Source organism: Eriocheir sinensis, chromosome 51 (genome assembly GCF_024679095.1).
Source record: "Eriocheir sinensis breed Jianghai 21 chromosome 51, ASM2467909v1, whole genome shotgun sequence".
Classification (NCBI taxonomy): domain Eukaryota; kingdom Metazoa; phylum Arthropoda; class Malacostraca; order Decapoda; family Varunidae; genus Eriocheir; species Eriocheir sinensis.
Window position 1 is genome coordinate 3,962,484 of NC_066559.1, and position 15,358 is coordinate 3,977,841.

Below are 15,358 nucleotides of genomic sequence, written 5' to 3' on the forward strand. Positions count from 1 at the left end.
ATAACTTAGACTATCCTTCCCCATTCAAAACCATACCACAAGCAATCCAGGAGAGTAGTGAAATTGAAATCAAATTATTCCTTGGTTCACTTTTACTACTTCTCACTGATTCTTATGTGACAACAGTTTTACTACCCATATACTCTTGCCTATCCCCCACCCTCACTGCTAAGAATTGTTAAATCTAGTGTAACGGCTACATATGTTGACTCCTGGTTCATACTTCCACACTCTAGTACTTTGTAGCGAGACAACTCCGTGTTTTTATGAAGTTTCGTATTGGAGTTTATAATCTCGTTAGCTGGCAACCTTACCAGCTAGGAAAGTGTTAGATTATGGAAAGTATGTCTACAGGGGTATCTATTACGCTGATTAATATTTCTCGGCGCTGAACGTAGAGAATAAGCAAGAATACAAATTACACTCTTTTAAAGTCTTAGGTTTGGGCAAGGTTCATACAGTGTGGGAGAACGTAATCAGTAAATCTTCTTATGCTGACAAATCATTATAGTGAAATAAGTGTCAAAGGCCAGATGTATTCCTCTTGATCTGACCAGAGAATAAGGGCATTAACTGCTGATGTTCATAACCTCTGGGCGAAAGTAGAAGACACACATGAATGGGAAAATATCAACTATATGTGGTGAAATGAAGGAAGGAATCATACAGTATGCTACAGAGGTTTTTTTTGTACTGTGTTGTAGTAGAGGTATTACCCGACCCTGCACAACACCAGCCAGTGCATCAGGCCTAAAGAAGAGTAATAAATAAGCCAAAAATCAGATAGAGAACATCAAAAGGGAAAATAAACTACTGGAGGAGGAATGATGCAAAATGAAGGGGCTACTTGAATTAATTTGCATGACAGCAGAGAAACACAGAAAACATTGGAAAGAAAAAAAAAAAAAAAAAAACTGGAAAGAAAAAAAATAGCTGGAAATGTTGGGAAACGAGCAAAAGGATAGAAAAACAAAATTCAATAAGAAAAGACCAAAGTAGGCCTATAAAGTAAGGAAAAAAGAGGAGAGTGGAGGAGGGCGAGGAAGGAGACAAGTTTGTATTTCGCGGCGTCACGGTTGCCAAGTAACAAGGCGACTCAGGCTGCGGGTCACACACATTAATAAAAATAACTACAAACCCAAGGGACAACCAATACATGACAAATAAGAGTAGAAAAATGGAAAACGAATTATGATGGAAACAAGTAATAAGTGAAAATGGTGCAGATATTTTTTTGTGTATGAGCATTTGTGCCTCTCGTACCGAAGTGTGGGAGTCCCATAGCTTAGTTTAACTGATTATGGTTCGTTGCTAATTCCACGGCTCATATTCTAAGTAGGAGAGCATATACTTAATGGCTTTAAATGCAGAATTAGTCCTACGGTAGAGAGTACTATGCTCGTCCCCTCTCCCCCCCTCCCCCCATACTCACAAAAACATAAACAAGAAAAATACTCTTACATACAAAGCCTCGTCAAATGGGTCAGGTTTATGCTATTTTTACGCACTATAATATGCATTACACGAGCCTGCCCCACGCCGGCCACGGCTCGGCCCGGAAATAAGTCCGGCGCCGAGACGGGCCAGCGCCAGACGGGCCGCCGAGGGAAACGTCAAAGGAATGGCCTCGTAGCGGCGCCCCGCCTCGCCGCCCCGCGATGCTGCAGGCAAGTGTGGGGACGGGGCTAAGGGGCCTGGGGCGGGGCGGGGCGGTGTTTCTTGGGGGCGCAGGGGCGGGGGCGAGGCGTCCAGGAGCCCCCGCCTGGGAAGGGGAGCACGGCCGTCAGTGTTTGGTGTAAACTGTCAGGCCCCGCGGCGGCCAGGGCAGGCCCGGGCACCCCCGCCCCAGGCACTGTGCACGGAGGCCCTGGGGTGGGCGTGAGGGGGCAGCGCACCTCCCCCAGGGCCATGGGCAGGGCGGGGGGTAAAGGGCGGCAGGGGGCTGTGTGCGGGGTGTCCCAGGGCATGCCTACCCTTGAGCCCGGGGTGTTGCTCCAGGAGTTACACCTTACCCACTCCGCTTGAGGAAAAGGGAAAGTTGAGGGCACACGATTCTATAGCTGGCCATGGCCTCGGTACTCACCTCCATCCCATTGGCCCTTGAGTGGGTGGTAGCCCGTCACCCCAGGATACAGACTCACTTTGGTCATTGATGCTTTGTGTGATAGTGTGATAGTGATGCTGAGGATCACTAATAAGTGTTTGTTACAAATTTGCTTCTGAGATTTTTATAACAATTTAAGTGGTTATAGGTTATTGTTTTATCGCTATATTGGTTAGTATTTTAAGCTCTTCATTAGGTGTAATACCCAAATTCCCCTTCACTACACCTTCATACTACTACTGCGTGTCACAAAACACTCGAGAAATTTATCCAGACCAGGAAAGGTTTTTACCGGCGCCAGGGATCAAACCCGCAACTGCTGAGATGGGAAAGCCACTCCATAACCAGTTGGCCAAAGAGGTAGCCCACTTGCAGAGTGAGTTTGTGAGACTTTCCCCTCAGGTGTATCAGGCACTACATAGGATGACATACCTTTTGATGTCACAACTCAGCCGAATATTCAATACTATGTCTTATTTAACCTTTATTATTATTATCATGTAGGAATATGAGAATATTTGTATGTACTAGAGCAGGGCTACTCAACTGGCAGCCCATGGTCCAAATCCAGACCTTCTGAGTGTTGTAACTGGACACCAGGCTCCAGTAGAAAAATATAATTGAATAACATGGTCCTGGCAATGGATTCTTGCAAGTGTATTTCCTCGATTGACTGTAGGCCCCACAGTCAGTCCAGGAAATACACTTGCAAGAATCCATCACCAGGACCTTCATATTATTTAATTACATGTTTCTACTGGAGTCTGGGGTCCAACTGCCATACTCATCTGGACCTTTGCATACATTTGAACTTGTCTAACTGGACCTTTGCTCATAGTGGTTGAGTAGCCTTGCTCTAGAGTGTGTATTAGCAGACAGTTTTTATCAGGAAATAACAAAGAAAAAAAAAGGATCAATTGAAGAATCGCCCCCCCAGAGTTCCCAATTGAAGATTCGCCCCACCAACTCTGCTCAACTGAAGAATCGCCCCCCCAACTAGAAATATCGGAAATTATATATTATATTTGGTTTATGCCATTTATTATGCATAATCTTATATTCTATATATCGCATTATTTATAACTAATAGTTTTATTGTTATGTAAATGTATACTAAATGTGGAACACTTTATATTTTGCATTTTTCACATAGGGAATTGGGTGGAAAAATTAATACACTGATTTTCAAAAGCATTGGCAAAAAATCGGTTGTGCCACATAAATTCCTGCAGATATGAGTGAAGAAAGTCGATGTTGTTTAAGCCAATTGATCACTGGCAAAGGATCCTCAGTCAGCAGAAGGAGCACAACAGGCTTGAATGTGTCACGGGCCATGTCGAACAATAGACAGAATACATGAACCCAGTGGTGCTAAAATTGATCACAAGTTGTGTCAGGTTAGTCAAAAATGTTTGGGTGAGGTTTTGATCCTCTGATGTCAGGTCCACCATTGAGGTGTTAAGGTAAGGTCAGGTCAACTGCTGAGGGTTTGATCCCCTGATGTCAGGTCTACCGGTGAGGTTTTGGCTGCCCGCTGTAGTCCTGTCATCAACTGAAGAATTGCCCCCCCAACTCTGCCCAACTGAAGAATCGCCCCACCAGAGCGGTCTGGGGGGGCAGTTGTTCAATTGATCCAAAAAAAATAGCATTGTTATGATTGGAATGTCTTGCCTTGAGAGTTCAAGGTCACAAATGTCATCTACCACCTCCACTCCTAACCCTATCCCTTCCCTCCCTCTTACCTCCTATTCCTTCTTCCTCTTTCCTTCCTTCATCTTTCCCTCCCACTGTCCCATTTCTTCTCCAGGTTTTTTGCTGTCCGTCTCATGAGTCCTGTTAGCTACTGCCATGCCCTTCTCTGTCCCTCTAACCACCTCATATCTGTTCACTCTCTATTGAGCCATGCTGATTTGCCCTTGAAATTCTGCTCTGCTTCATTCTATCTACTGTGATACCTAGGTATACCCAAACCTCATCTTTTGCTCAGGTTAAACGAAGTTGACCCGCCCAATGCAGATAGTCCCAATGTAGATGTACCTTGTAACTCTAAAAGGGTATTGGTAAGAATACAAAGTCAATTAACTGCACGTTAGAACAAGTTAACAACAGGCCAATGAGTGTGTGAGACCATCACCCAAGCAATGACGCCAAGTTCGTGAATCCCTCTCTAAAAGATTTTCCGTGCCAGGTTACGTGACACTGACTATAGTAATGAATTCATGTGCAATATTGCCCACAACATGTGATATCTCAGGTGAAAATATCCATGCCACTGCTTTGAGCTTGGTTAGATTAATTAGTGATCAGAGTATAACTACCCAGGAAATGTGTGCTGCTATCCTCTTGAACATGTACCCTGTCCCTGAGCACCTTAATCACTTCTTTATCCACCTCTTGCTGGATTTCTTTCCTCTGCTGTTGTATAATCTCTCATAGGAGAAACATCATACCACACACTGCAGTAATGCTTTCAATCACATCATGAAGTAGCAATACCCCAAATCCTAGTTTTTATAATTTCCTGTCTCTTATAGATAGGTCTAAGTATTTTACAATAGATATTCAGAGAAAAAATACAGTGTCCTTGTGGTGTAGTTGATCCTACACCATCAATTACTGAAGTACTGAGATACTGAGGCTGCATCTCAATCATCACAATACACAGCACCAATAGTCTAGTGCAGCACAAACTCACCAAGGCTTTTTGTAAAGTCATTTTTACTCTCCAGTAGTTATACCTTGAGTACTTAGGTTGTTGAGTCGCACTGCAGCCACTTAATGAACCGTTATAGGCAGCAGGATTGACCCTTGCCTCCCCCTTTCTTAGCAGATCCTCGCGTGGTAAGCAATGTACGACTCCCTGGGGCCCCGAGGTGGAGGAGAGATGGACCCCCACAACAAATGCATGGGTGGGCGTGTGTGGTGTGTCTCAGACATTTGTGGCATCATCTGTGCAGTGATGACATGGTTGCTGGTGACATACGCTGAGTTTGTGGTAGTGACAGTGGTGGTGGGCACGGCGAACTACCCCATCTACACTACACTCAATCTGCTGCTGTTCAATGTGTTTGCGGTGCTCGCCCTCTCCTCACACACCCGTGCCATGTTTACCGATCCGGTGAGTGTTTTTAAACTATAATGAGAAGGTTACAGACCACGGAGAATATAGTAAATTATGAAATTAAGAAAAACACCTGAACAATGAGCTCACAAAAAGGTTTGGGACTCCAGAGACTTGTCCAATTCAGTTTCAGATGTGTCTTGTATGTGTTATTTGTAGTTATATAATCATGTCAACGTTATGTTTATTCAGCTATCATCTTAACTTGAAAGTGTAGTGTTGATATGATAATATGAGGAAGAGGCAGTGTATTCTCCATTTTGATACACCTCAGCAACAGGACCACTGACTATGCAGCAAAGAATTGTGGTTGAAGTAGATGAGGAAGTAAAAGAATTTGACTCCAATTTGAGATTATGAAGTTAGATAATGGAAGATATGCATCTTGTAAATGGGTTATTCATTAGAAATAATGTATAATCTTTTATTAAGTAAAGCAAAAACTAGTCATTTTACCAAAGTGTACTGGGTTCCTCCACTAGGGGGCAGTACCCAAGGGCAATGCCACACGTGAGAATATCCAGCGTATGGGCCTGAGGGAGGGCCAGGTGATCTTCAAGTGCCCTAAGTGCTGCAGTATCAAGCCTGAGCGTGCTCACCACTGCTCTGTGTGTCAGCGCTGCATCCGCAAGATGGACCACCACTGCCCCTGGGTCAACAACTGTGTTGGGGAGAACAATCAGAAGTTCTTTGTTCTTTTTACAGTATGTTCACTTCTTTGGTTTTCATTTATTAGTATTATTGTACCCACCACCACCACAGCCATCATTATTATCTCTGTGTAACTCAGTTTCCCATGTACGGGGGGTGGGGGTGAAGAAAAGTCTCTAAAAAGAAAGTGAGAAAAAATGACACAAAAGAGATTGCTGAATAAAGTTAAACTTTTTCATTATGCAGGCTAAACTTTTATCTGAGACACGAGGGGGAAGAAAGCATGTTTTCCATGGTAGTGAGAGGGAAATAACAGGGATGCAGCTCCTGAATTAACCCCCAAACTCCGTCAGCCGTGATTGTGACGTGTCAGACTCCGGCATGCCACAATTGTGGTGCTTTTCAAATCTCGTGCTCCTATGATCTAAAGTTTCCTTTGGTTTGAGGCTATGCATCACACATCAAGCTTTATGATTATCCCATTGTTTTCATGCTCATTGATGCCTATCCAATCAAATCCCAGCATATATAATGATCTATTTACAAGCTTAGCCGAGTGACATATTTTCCCCAGCATGGGCACAGATCGTGATACATGCTATATATTATAATTTTTTACCAGTTAACAAGTGAAGTGGCTACTATATTACTATTTCCATAGGTTGATAAGTATTTCAGGCATACAGTAAGGCAGATGACAATGTGTGATAGTAGTGTTTTGTGCTCTTTTTTAACACAGACAAATGAGCAGTCTCCGCTGTGTTGACGATGGCTGTACCAGTTGACATTCATCCCCCCCCCTCCAAATTTTCACATTTTATTTTATTATGTTTACATATGTCCCTTTTCTTCAATTATGATTTAACCATGGTTCAGAAAAAACTTTAAGCTTTCAAATGATATGTAATTGTCCCAAGTTTTATTAAATAACAGTGAACAATATTGGAAACAAAGGAACACCTGTTTACATGCGTCCTCACCTATTTTGTCATGGAGTATGGGTGATAAGGAAGGTCGAGAGTAGGATGTTTAGTTCAACTGGTTTTGCTTTAGATAAGGTTATAAAGGGTTGCCCTGTCGATATGTGTTAAGGCTCCTATGTAAGTGTATTAATTTTCCTATGCATTGTCAGCTCTACATTGCCCTGTTGAGTCTACACGGCCTGTTCCTCGGCATCTACCAGTTCATCATCTGTGTCAAAAATGAGTGGCGGGAGTGTTCCTCCTTCTCCCCTCCAGCCACAGTCGTCCTTCTTCTCTTCCTCATCTTCGAAAGTCTGCTTTTTGCCATATTCACAGCAGTCATGTTTTTCACTCAAGTCAATGCAATCTGGAATGATGAGACGGTATGTTGTGGTGCAGTGTACTTGAACGTTTATTATTTCTTGATATTGGACAGTATCAGTCATTGCCGTGCTGCACATTGTAGTTGTATGTGTTGTCATGAGTGGAGGCACTCACTCAAAAGCAAAATCCACCTGCATCCTGCTCATGGTGGAGCCTAAAATAGGCAGCCCTGGCTTGAGGCACCATTTGCTGTAAGTTGTCACCCTATATTTCATGGTGCGGAGTCCTGTCAGGGTTAACAATCAGTTCAATTCTTTTGCTCAGCCTTGTGTTTTTTTGGAGGAGGCATGACAAATATTTGCTGAAATTCTCCTCATGAGGGTCTGTGTCCCCTAACCCCCACAAATAAGGGGGGGACAGGTGTACTTTTATACCTCATTTTCCTACCACATTACCAATTTGGTGCACCACATTCCCTTCTAGTCATACCACCTGTCAATATATTTCTCCTTTTACAATTCCTTTTCAGACATCCATTTAATTTCCCCACAAATAATCCTAATTAACGCTCACCTTTCCTTCATTTACTTTCAGTGGGGTGCACACATCCATCCATGCATATTTAAGTACCCCTGTTTTCCCTATTACCTATACTATTCTTGCGCTCTGACTGCCTTGCCCATCTACACTTTTCCACACTGAGCCACACTAATATAGTTTGTCTCCAATGCTTCTCATCCACTCCTGCCTGACTTAAACCCTCATCCATACCTTCCTATAACTTTTACATCCCCAGCACTACACTTTTCCTCCGCTGATCATTTCAGCTGTATCTGTTAGAGCCTAAACATCCAACTTCCCGCTTTGAACCTTTTAGTTATCTCCTCTCTTGCGTTATTCTAGTATTCCTTATACATTCAGGCAGTCTACCTTCAACACATTACACTTTCCACCCCAAGGTTTCCCTGTAGACTCCCTGCCACCACTAGCTGGCCTAGTACCATTCCCTTGCAGAGCTATGCTCGTTGCAAGGCTAATATTTTCATAATTTCTTGCCTGTGAGGGCGTTCCAGATTATAGTATCATGCCTTAAAAAATTCGACCATTGTAATTTTCTGACCAGAAGAATTCAGATTAACGTACTTTTCCTGTATTATTTAGTTTGTTATTGTTGGAGGTGGTCTGGCATTGTATGATTCTTTTGTTGTGCCAAGAAAAGATGACTCAGTCCAGGTCAGCTTTTTTTTTTTTTTTTTTTTTTTTTCCCATCTGTCTCGCCCTTTATGGAATAATATTTGATAATTTTTTTGACTATAGTTACTACTTTAATTTGGGTCTTAAGAGAAAAATGGTTTAGAATATGGATGAAAATGTTTAAAACACCAATTAGTGACTCCTTTAGTAGTAAGTTGTGCTGTCTTTCCCGTTATCAGGGTCACCTCGTTTTCTCCTCCACTGAACCATCATAATAATTATGTTGCAGGGTATTGAGCAGCTGAAGAAGGAGCAAGCAAGCTGGGAGAAAAAGTCACGGTGGCGGAGCATTCAAGCTGTGTTTGGCCGCTTTTCCCTCACCTGGTTCAGCCCATTCACGTCACCGCCACTTCCCACAAAGACTCATTCATACATGTATGCCGTATAGTTCTGTAGGATAGTGCAAAAATTACCATTGAGATGTAAAGAGTAAATGTGAAACATATTTATATTCCAAGAGTCAGGGGCACTTAATTACTAGAACTGAAGTGTTTTGTATCTTATGACATTTGTTACCACTGAGAACAACTTGTTTAGTGTTTGACACAAAAATATTATGTCCTGTTAAGAACCCTTCAGCCCATGAAGTCGATTCCTATGCTGAAACAGTATAGTTTTTGCAATATTAAGTATTCAATCAATATCCCAGAAAGGCAGCATGAAAGTCGTGATTAAGTGTGAATTTAGTCCTATCACAATCATTTGATGTGTCTGATAATAATTTAATTGTTTTATTTTATATAGTTCTTTACATACTTCGCTGTTGGCTGCATAATTTACTTATAGAATTATTAGCTATTTTAGCTGTGATTTGTAATGAATTTTCACTTACTTGACACGGGTCAAAATTGTTTAGTGCCGGTAACTTACCAATCAATTCCTCCCTGAACACTGTTAGGCCTAGCACACCCAGGCAGTGCCAAGCACCAAGAGATAGCAGTAGTACACAGTCCTATGATTTCTGACCATCCAGGATGCAATATATATATATATATATATATATATATATATATATATATATATATATATATATATATATATATATATATATATATATATATATATATATATATATATATATATATATATTGTGTATATTGTCTGCACATTGTCTGTATAGCTGCATAGCACACTTGGTGACGGACTGCGAGGCACTGCGTCTGCCAGGTTGGCAGTGGGGCCCTGCGGGGTATCCGTATTGTTTCCAGTATGGGTAAAATTTTACAAATGTGACAATGTCGCACTGGCAGACGAAACATTTTTTGGGGGGTAGTTTTCTGGGTGTTATAATATAATCTGATAACTGTTTCTGTCACAAACCATTAACCCTTTCCATCCGTGACGCAGATGTCAGCGTCACAGTATGGAGAGGGTCAAGAGGAAATGGAAGAGGATTAATCCTCTTCTAAACCTCTCAATCCTCCTCTAAATTCCTCTTAATCCTTTTTCATTTCCTCTTAAGAGGTTTAGAAGAGGATTAGGAAGAAATGGAAGAGGATTGAGAGGTTTAGAAGAGGACTAACCCTTTCCCTACGGTGACGCTGTCAGACGCTGACGTCGGCGTCGCCGGAGTGAAGGGGTTAAATGACTGACTTTGCGTTGCCTGTTGTGCAGCTGCAGCCACAAAATAATTCGCAGAGAGATGTTCAACTTGATTACAATTTCTACATTTCATCTCGCTGCTCACAAAGATCACAAGTGGACAAACTTGAACAAAACCAGGCAAGTTAATGTTTTTCCTGACGTCTATTCCCCCACTGCGCATGCGTGATGGACAGCAGAGCGACTTATTTCTGCAAGGAGGTATTTCTTGCAACACCGGCCTGCGAATTGGACCACACACGCCGCCGCTATGTCCCGTCCTGCTCTGCGTATTTCCGCACTCCACACCGAGTGCTGAATAAAATTACTAACCAAACATAACATAACTTACCTAAATGGGGTCTTAGCCCCCCTCGACCTCCATAAGCTGTGTCAGTAATGACACTCAAACACATGGCCATTTTACAATACATTTACATCCTGGATTGATGCATAAGACTTTCTTGTGGTATTGATACGTTCTTCATTTATATGCAAACCACAAGGAGGAAAATATTTCTTCAGGTGGGTTCAAAAAGACTATAGTAACCCAAGGATGGGGCAGCAAATAAAGGGAGGAGGGCGAGATGGCTAGCAGGTGCTATTGCAGTTACTGGAAACGGGTAGCTAAAAAACTATTCTTGGTCGGTCCCCGTGAATTTCTAACCATCTGACCTTGTCCGTTATATCCAAAATCCATTTTAAGCGGGTCCGTTATATCAAGGGTTTACTATATATATATATATATATATATATATATATATATATATATATATATATATATATATATATATATATATATATATATATATATATATATATATATATATATATATATATATATATATATATATATATATATAAACACATGCACACACACAGAAATATATGATAAAATGTTGTGTGCTTCTGACTGATGTAGTAGATTGTTTTAATGGCTAGGTCAGTTTTCATGGGAGCTGTCATGGAAGGGTTTGGCCCTGCAGTGGCCCCCACCAGCACTAACCGAGTGTTGCTAATTTTTTTATGGGTCGCGGGTGTGGTGCTCAATTCAGTGGTGGTTGTCCCTGTGGTCACTGGGCTTGGTCACTCCACTGGCCTGCTGCACCAGTGGCTTCATAGATCAGTGTTTAAATTCTCCTTGATCTTTGTCTTATAAGTATTATTTAAAAACAATAGATATACATTTTTTTTAAGTGCAGTATGGGAACCCATATCTGGGTTCAGGGGGTTGTCAGATATATATATTTTTATGGGTGTTTGAATACTAGGCTAGAAGTGTAGGTAGATATAGATCCATAAGCAAAGAAACGAACAATTTTTCAAGCTTTACTTCCAAGTGAAAGGATACTGAAAGCTTGTACTGGTCATTATCATGCTTATTGCAAGGGTCCAAAGAAAGACATTCATATTTTTCCAAGGGCATACCATGTGTTCTTTGAGCAAAGTATGCTCACATTGATGAATATTGCAGTCTTCATCAATGGTACGTGTTTCCCTATTTTCATAGTTCTGGTGTTTCAGACATTGGCTGTAGGGGTCAGGGAATTGAGACCTCCGTCGTCACAACTAGCTCAAATATTTCCCTTTACTCAAAAGATTAGTGAGTGTAATGTAGGGAGGGAAGCTGGGTATGGGATCCCTTACTGTACTCTACAGAGATGTGAATTTTCCATCCAGTAGCTTCAAGATTCTTAATTATGTATATTAGATTGTCTGCACATAATTTTATGTAAAGTTGAACTGTTTTTTGTTAAATACGATGTATATATTTCAATCATCATTGTAGTTTAAAACTGATGAGTTTTACAGCATAATAATTTGCTGAAGATAAAAAGGAAATTACATAAGAGATCTGACTTGGCTTGGTACATAGATTACATCATTTTTTCTTATGGCTGACACTGACAGTTTGCCACAATAGTAATACAAGCATTACAAAAAATACGAATGCTCTTGCAATGTGACTATGATAATTTTGGGGGATTTTATGACCTTATAAATGTAATGTTGGTTGCTTCATAGAATTTGATGCAGTGAGTCTTAAAGCTATTTTTAGCTTTGATCACAAGCATTGTACTAACTTAGTTTTCATGAATTTGCTCATTATTAACACTGAATTAGTCATGACATATCAATCAGGGAGATAGGAGGATATGGAGAAAACTTTTAATTTATTTAATTTTTTATATATTTTCCCTCCCCACCAAGAATCACCTCAGTACAGTTGGTAGATGTGCACAGGAGGCCAACGAACCCCACGAGTGAGGGGAGGAAGACTTGGCTCGATGTTCTTGAGTCTTGTGATTTCACTTGGGGAAGACAAACTGGCTTGAATTTCCCCGACTGAATAATCCCGAAGTATGTTGAAATCCCATCTTTTTTGACTACATGATTGGTTAAACCTCAAGTTATTGCTATTGTGGAGGTTTTGCTTGATGAGTGAATGAACAGGTTGTTAGGGTGGGTGGAGACTTGATGCCCATAGAATGAGATATTTTATCTGTCAAGTATATCTTATTCTTTTATACAATTTGTATCTGCCTGTTTGTCATCAGTGTCATAATCATCATCACAATCATCATCATCATTATCATGCATCTTCAGTTTTGTGATCATCATTATCATCCTAATTATTTGTGTTAAATAGAATTTTTGGTATCAGGCAGGTAGTAGGGAAGTGTAGAAAAGTAGCAAACTATTTATGGTAGCAATGGAATTTGAGAAGGTGTATGATATGGGTACCGAGAATGGACTCAGAAGGGTTAATGGCATGAGAGTTACAGTATAACTTGTATATCAGTCATTTTTTCACCGAGACTGAAGCTGGGCAGTGATATGTAATGTCACAAGCCATTTAATGTTAACATTCACACATTAATGAAGTTATGTAAATGGTAATATCTTTGGTGCTGGAGAGGATTCTAGAGCTAGTTAGTAGTGAAATGGAAGGCAATGGAACATTGTAAGGGGTGTAAAGGATGTTAATTGAGTCAGGGTAGGATTTTATCTGTGTTGAAAGCACTGTAGGTGTGTAAGTGAAGAGTAATGAAACTTGCTGTGCAGGATATAGTGGTGAAGAAGGAGGGGACTGCACACTGCATTGTTTAAATAAATATTAATAAGTTGCAATTGTGAATGAGTTTGATTATCTCTGTAAGAGAAATGCATAAGCACCGAAAAGGGAAATACCATTTTTAAGGTATGAAAGTAAATAAAATTCTAACATCTTATATATTTAAGAGAGGCTTGTAGGAATAGAGCCTGAATGGTGTTGACAGTATAATGTTTACTTGGTCTGTATACAGACACACACACAAAAAAAGGGTAAAGGGTGTACAAATAACAAGTGTAGGAGTAGAGCATTTTGGGGTGGTCAGTTAGGAGCTTCTGTCAAGTTGTGCAAATTTTTTTTAAGTAATGTTGAGGGAAATGAATAAAAACAATAACTTGAGGATAAAAATAAAGTAAAAGTATTATTTTAAAATATGAAAAGTGAATGGTTCTTGCTTAATTAACCCGGTAGCAGCGATGGGCCAAATTTGTGGCTTTATCGTGTAGCGGCGACGGGCCAAATTTATGCCATGATATAAATCCCCCAAAATTGATAATACATAATCTGATCACAAATGCTATGATATACATTATGAAATGGTTTGTGTGAGGGGTGATTTTTCTCATTTTTCTCGCTTTGAGGGAGTAGGGTGTGGCAGTAACAGAACCAACCATCCTGCATTCAATACTCCCAAGCCCATGATGTTTCACAGCTTACATGGGTTTGGCTTGAGTGCATGTTTTTGCCTCTTGGGAGTGGAAGTCCCATAATAATATCTCACAGTTTGTGTAGGCTGGTAAAGGGAGTCTAATGATTACATTGCATAGTCTGTCAGTTTGGCTCTTATGTACATTCTTGACAGAAGGTAAAAGGGAGTCCAATTCCACCTGTCACTCAGTTATCAGTAGACAGTTGGTCTGGCTTTCATATTATTATCATTATTATTATTATTATTATTATTATTATTATTATTATTATTATTATTATAAAAGTAATCAGGTAGAGAGGTGGTAGTGCAGACACCATAAGCTGCCTCTTCAGCAGCCCCCAAACACCTGAGACGGCGAGAAAGAAGATGGAAGTGAGAGCAATGAGAGAAGTATGGAATGATGTAGAAGTTTATGAAATATAGAATGAATAGACTGAGACTAGAAATGGTTCTGCAGCATCATGGTTACAATTTACCATGAGCTGAAATCAACTCCTACATCAATATGGTGCCGCAAATCATGCTGTACAATATTAGGATCTCTTAAAGTCATTAATACATAGTACAAGTTTAATGAAGTTTGGGATATCTCTTGGATATATCAGTCAATCATTCAATGAGGGCATACGCCGACGCCAAGTCCGGTTACCTGGTTACCTTTAAAAACAGTTAACCAAAAACTAGGAAAAAAAATGAATCAAGTATGTGGATTCATTGCCGGTGTTAAGGGGTACAAGGCTCAAAAAAATCCCTCTAGTGACTGATAATTTTAAAGAATCGTTGAACATGACTATTTTTTTTTAATAATCTTGGGGTATATCCCTAACGAACCCCCCCCCCCCCCAAAAAAAAAAAAAAAAACCGGCCCCACTTATCCCACCTCTCTCTCTCTCTCTCTCTCTCTCTCTCTCTCTCTCTCTCTCTCTCGGGCTGGATGGGTAGGGTACCTGGGGACACATGAAAAGGGTAAACTGGTAATATAGAGGTCACACTTGCTCTGTTCCCGAGGTAATTAATGGGTTTCGATCCACCTCAGGCTCAAATTAATTGCCAATTAACGAGACGGAGATGGGCACTGAGGCCACACGAGCTTGTCGATGGAGTCAAGGAGGTAGATGAAGATCGGTTGTGAGGGTCACGGAGAATGTTATGTGGGTCTAGGAGGAGGTGGTGGGTGAGGAGGAAGTTGTGAAGGTCAAAAAGGAGGTTGGGAGGGTTGAGGAGAGAGGAAATAGTGTAACAACTAACAAGTGCCTGAAGCTCCGATCGAAGCACCTTGAAAGCTTGCATACTGTTGTCTGGGTTACTTAACTCTGTATCTACGGAACTCTGTGATTATTTTTGTGAATAACTTGCAGATAATTAACACACATCCAACTGATAGGATGTTCAAGATATGTTTGATATTTTCATGTATTGATATTAAATTAGAAATCTCTACAGCTGACGTAGTTACCTATGAACCACCAGCACAACCAGACATGCAAGACTCTCTAGGAAAATGTAAAACTGCCAGTTAAAAAAAAAGTGTTCGGAGCAACAGGTTATATATAGCAGCCTTTTCATAGCAGCCAAGGCGAAGGTCAGGCCGGGCGCC

The 15,358-nt window shown here is 40.7% G+C and overlaps 1 protein-coding gene across 2 annotated transcripts; it reads left to right on the forward strand.

Annotated features, from left to right (window-relative positions):
* Positions 1-1,455: 1,455 nt before the first annotated feature.
* On the forward strand, positions 1,456-13,129 carry LOC126982571 (palmitoyltransferase ZDHHC3-like). Of its 2 annotated transcripts, none has more exons than XM_050834725.1 (5): positions 1,456-1,667; positions 4,932-5,222; positions 5,708-5,929; positions 7,009-7,221; positions 8,646-13,129. In XM_050834725.1, the coding sequence occupies exons 2-5, from the start codon at positions 4,953-4,955 to the stop codon at positions 8,802-8,804; spliced, it is 864 nt and encodes a 287-aa protein (XP_050690682.1). In that variant the 5' UTR covers positions 1,456-1,667; positions 4,932-4,952; the 3' UTR covers positions 8,805-13,129. The 2 variants fall into 2 exon arrangements, with proteins under 2 accessions (XP_050690682.1, XP_050690681.1); XM_050834724.1 differs by having other exon boundaries at positions 1,458-1,667; positions 4,935-5,222.
* Positions 13,130-15,358: the final 2,229 nt, after the last annotated feature.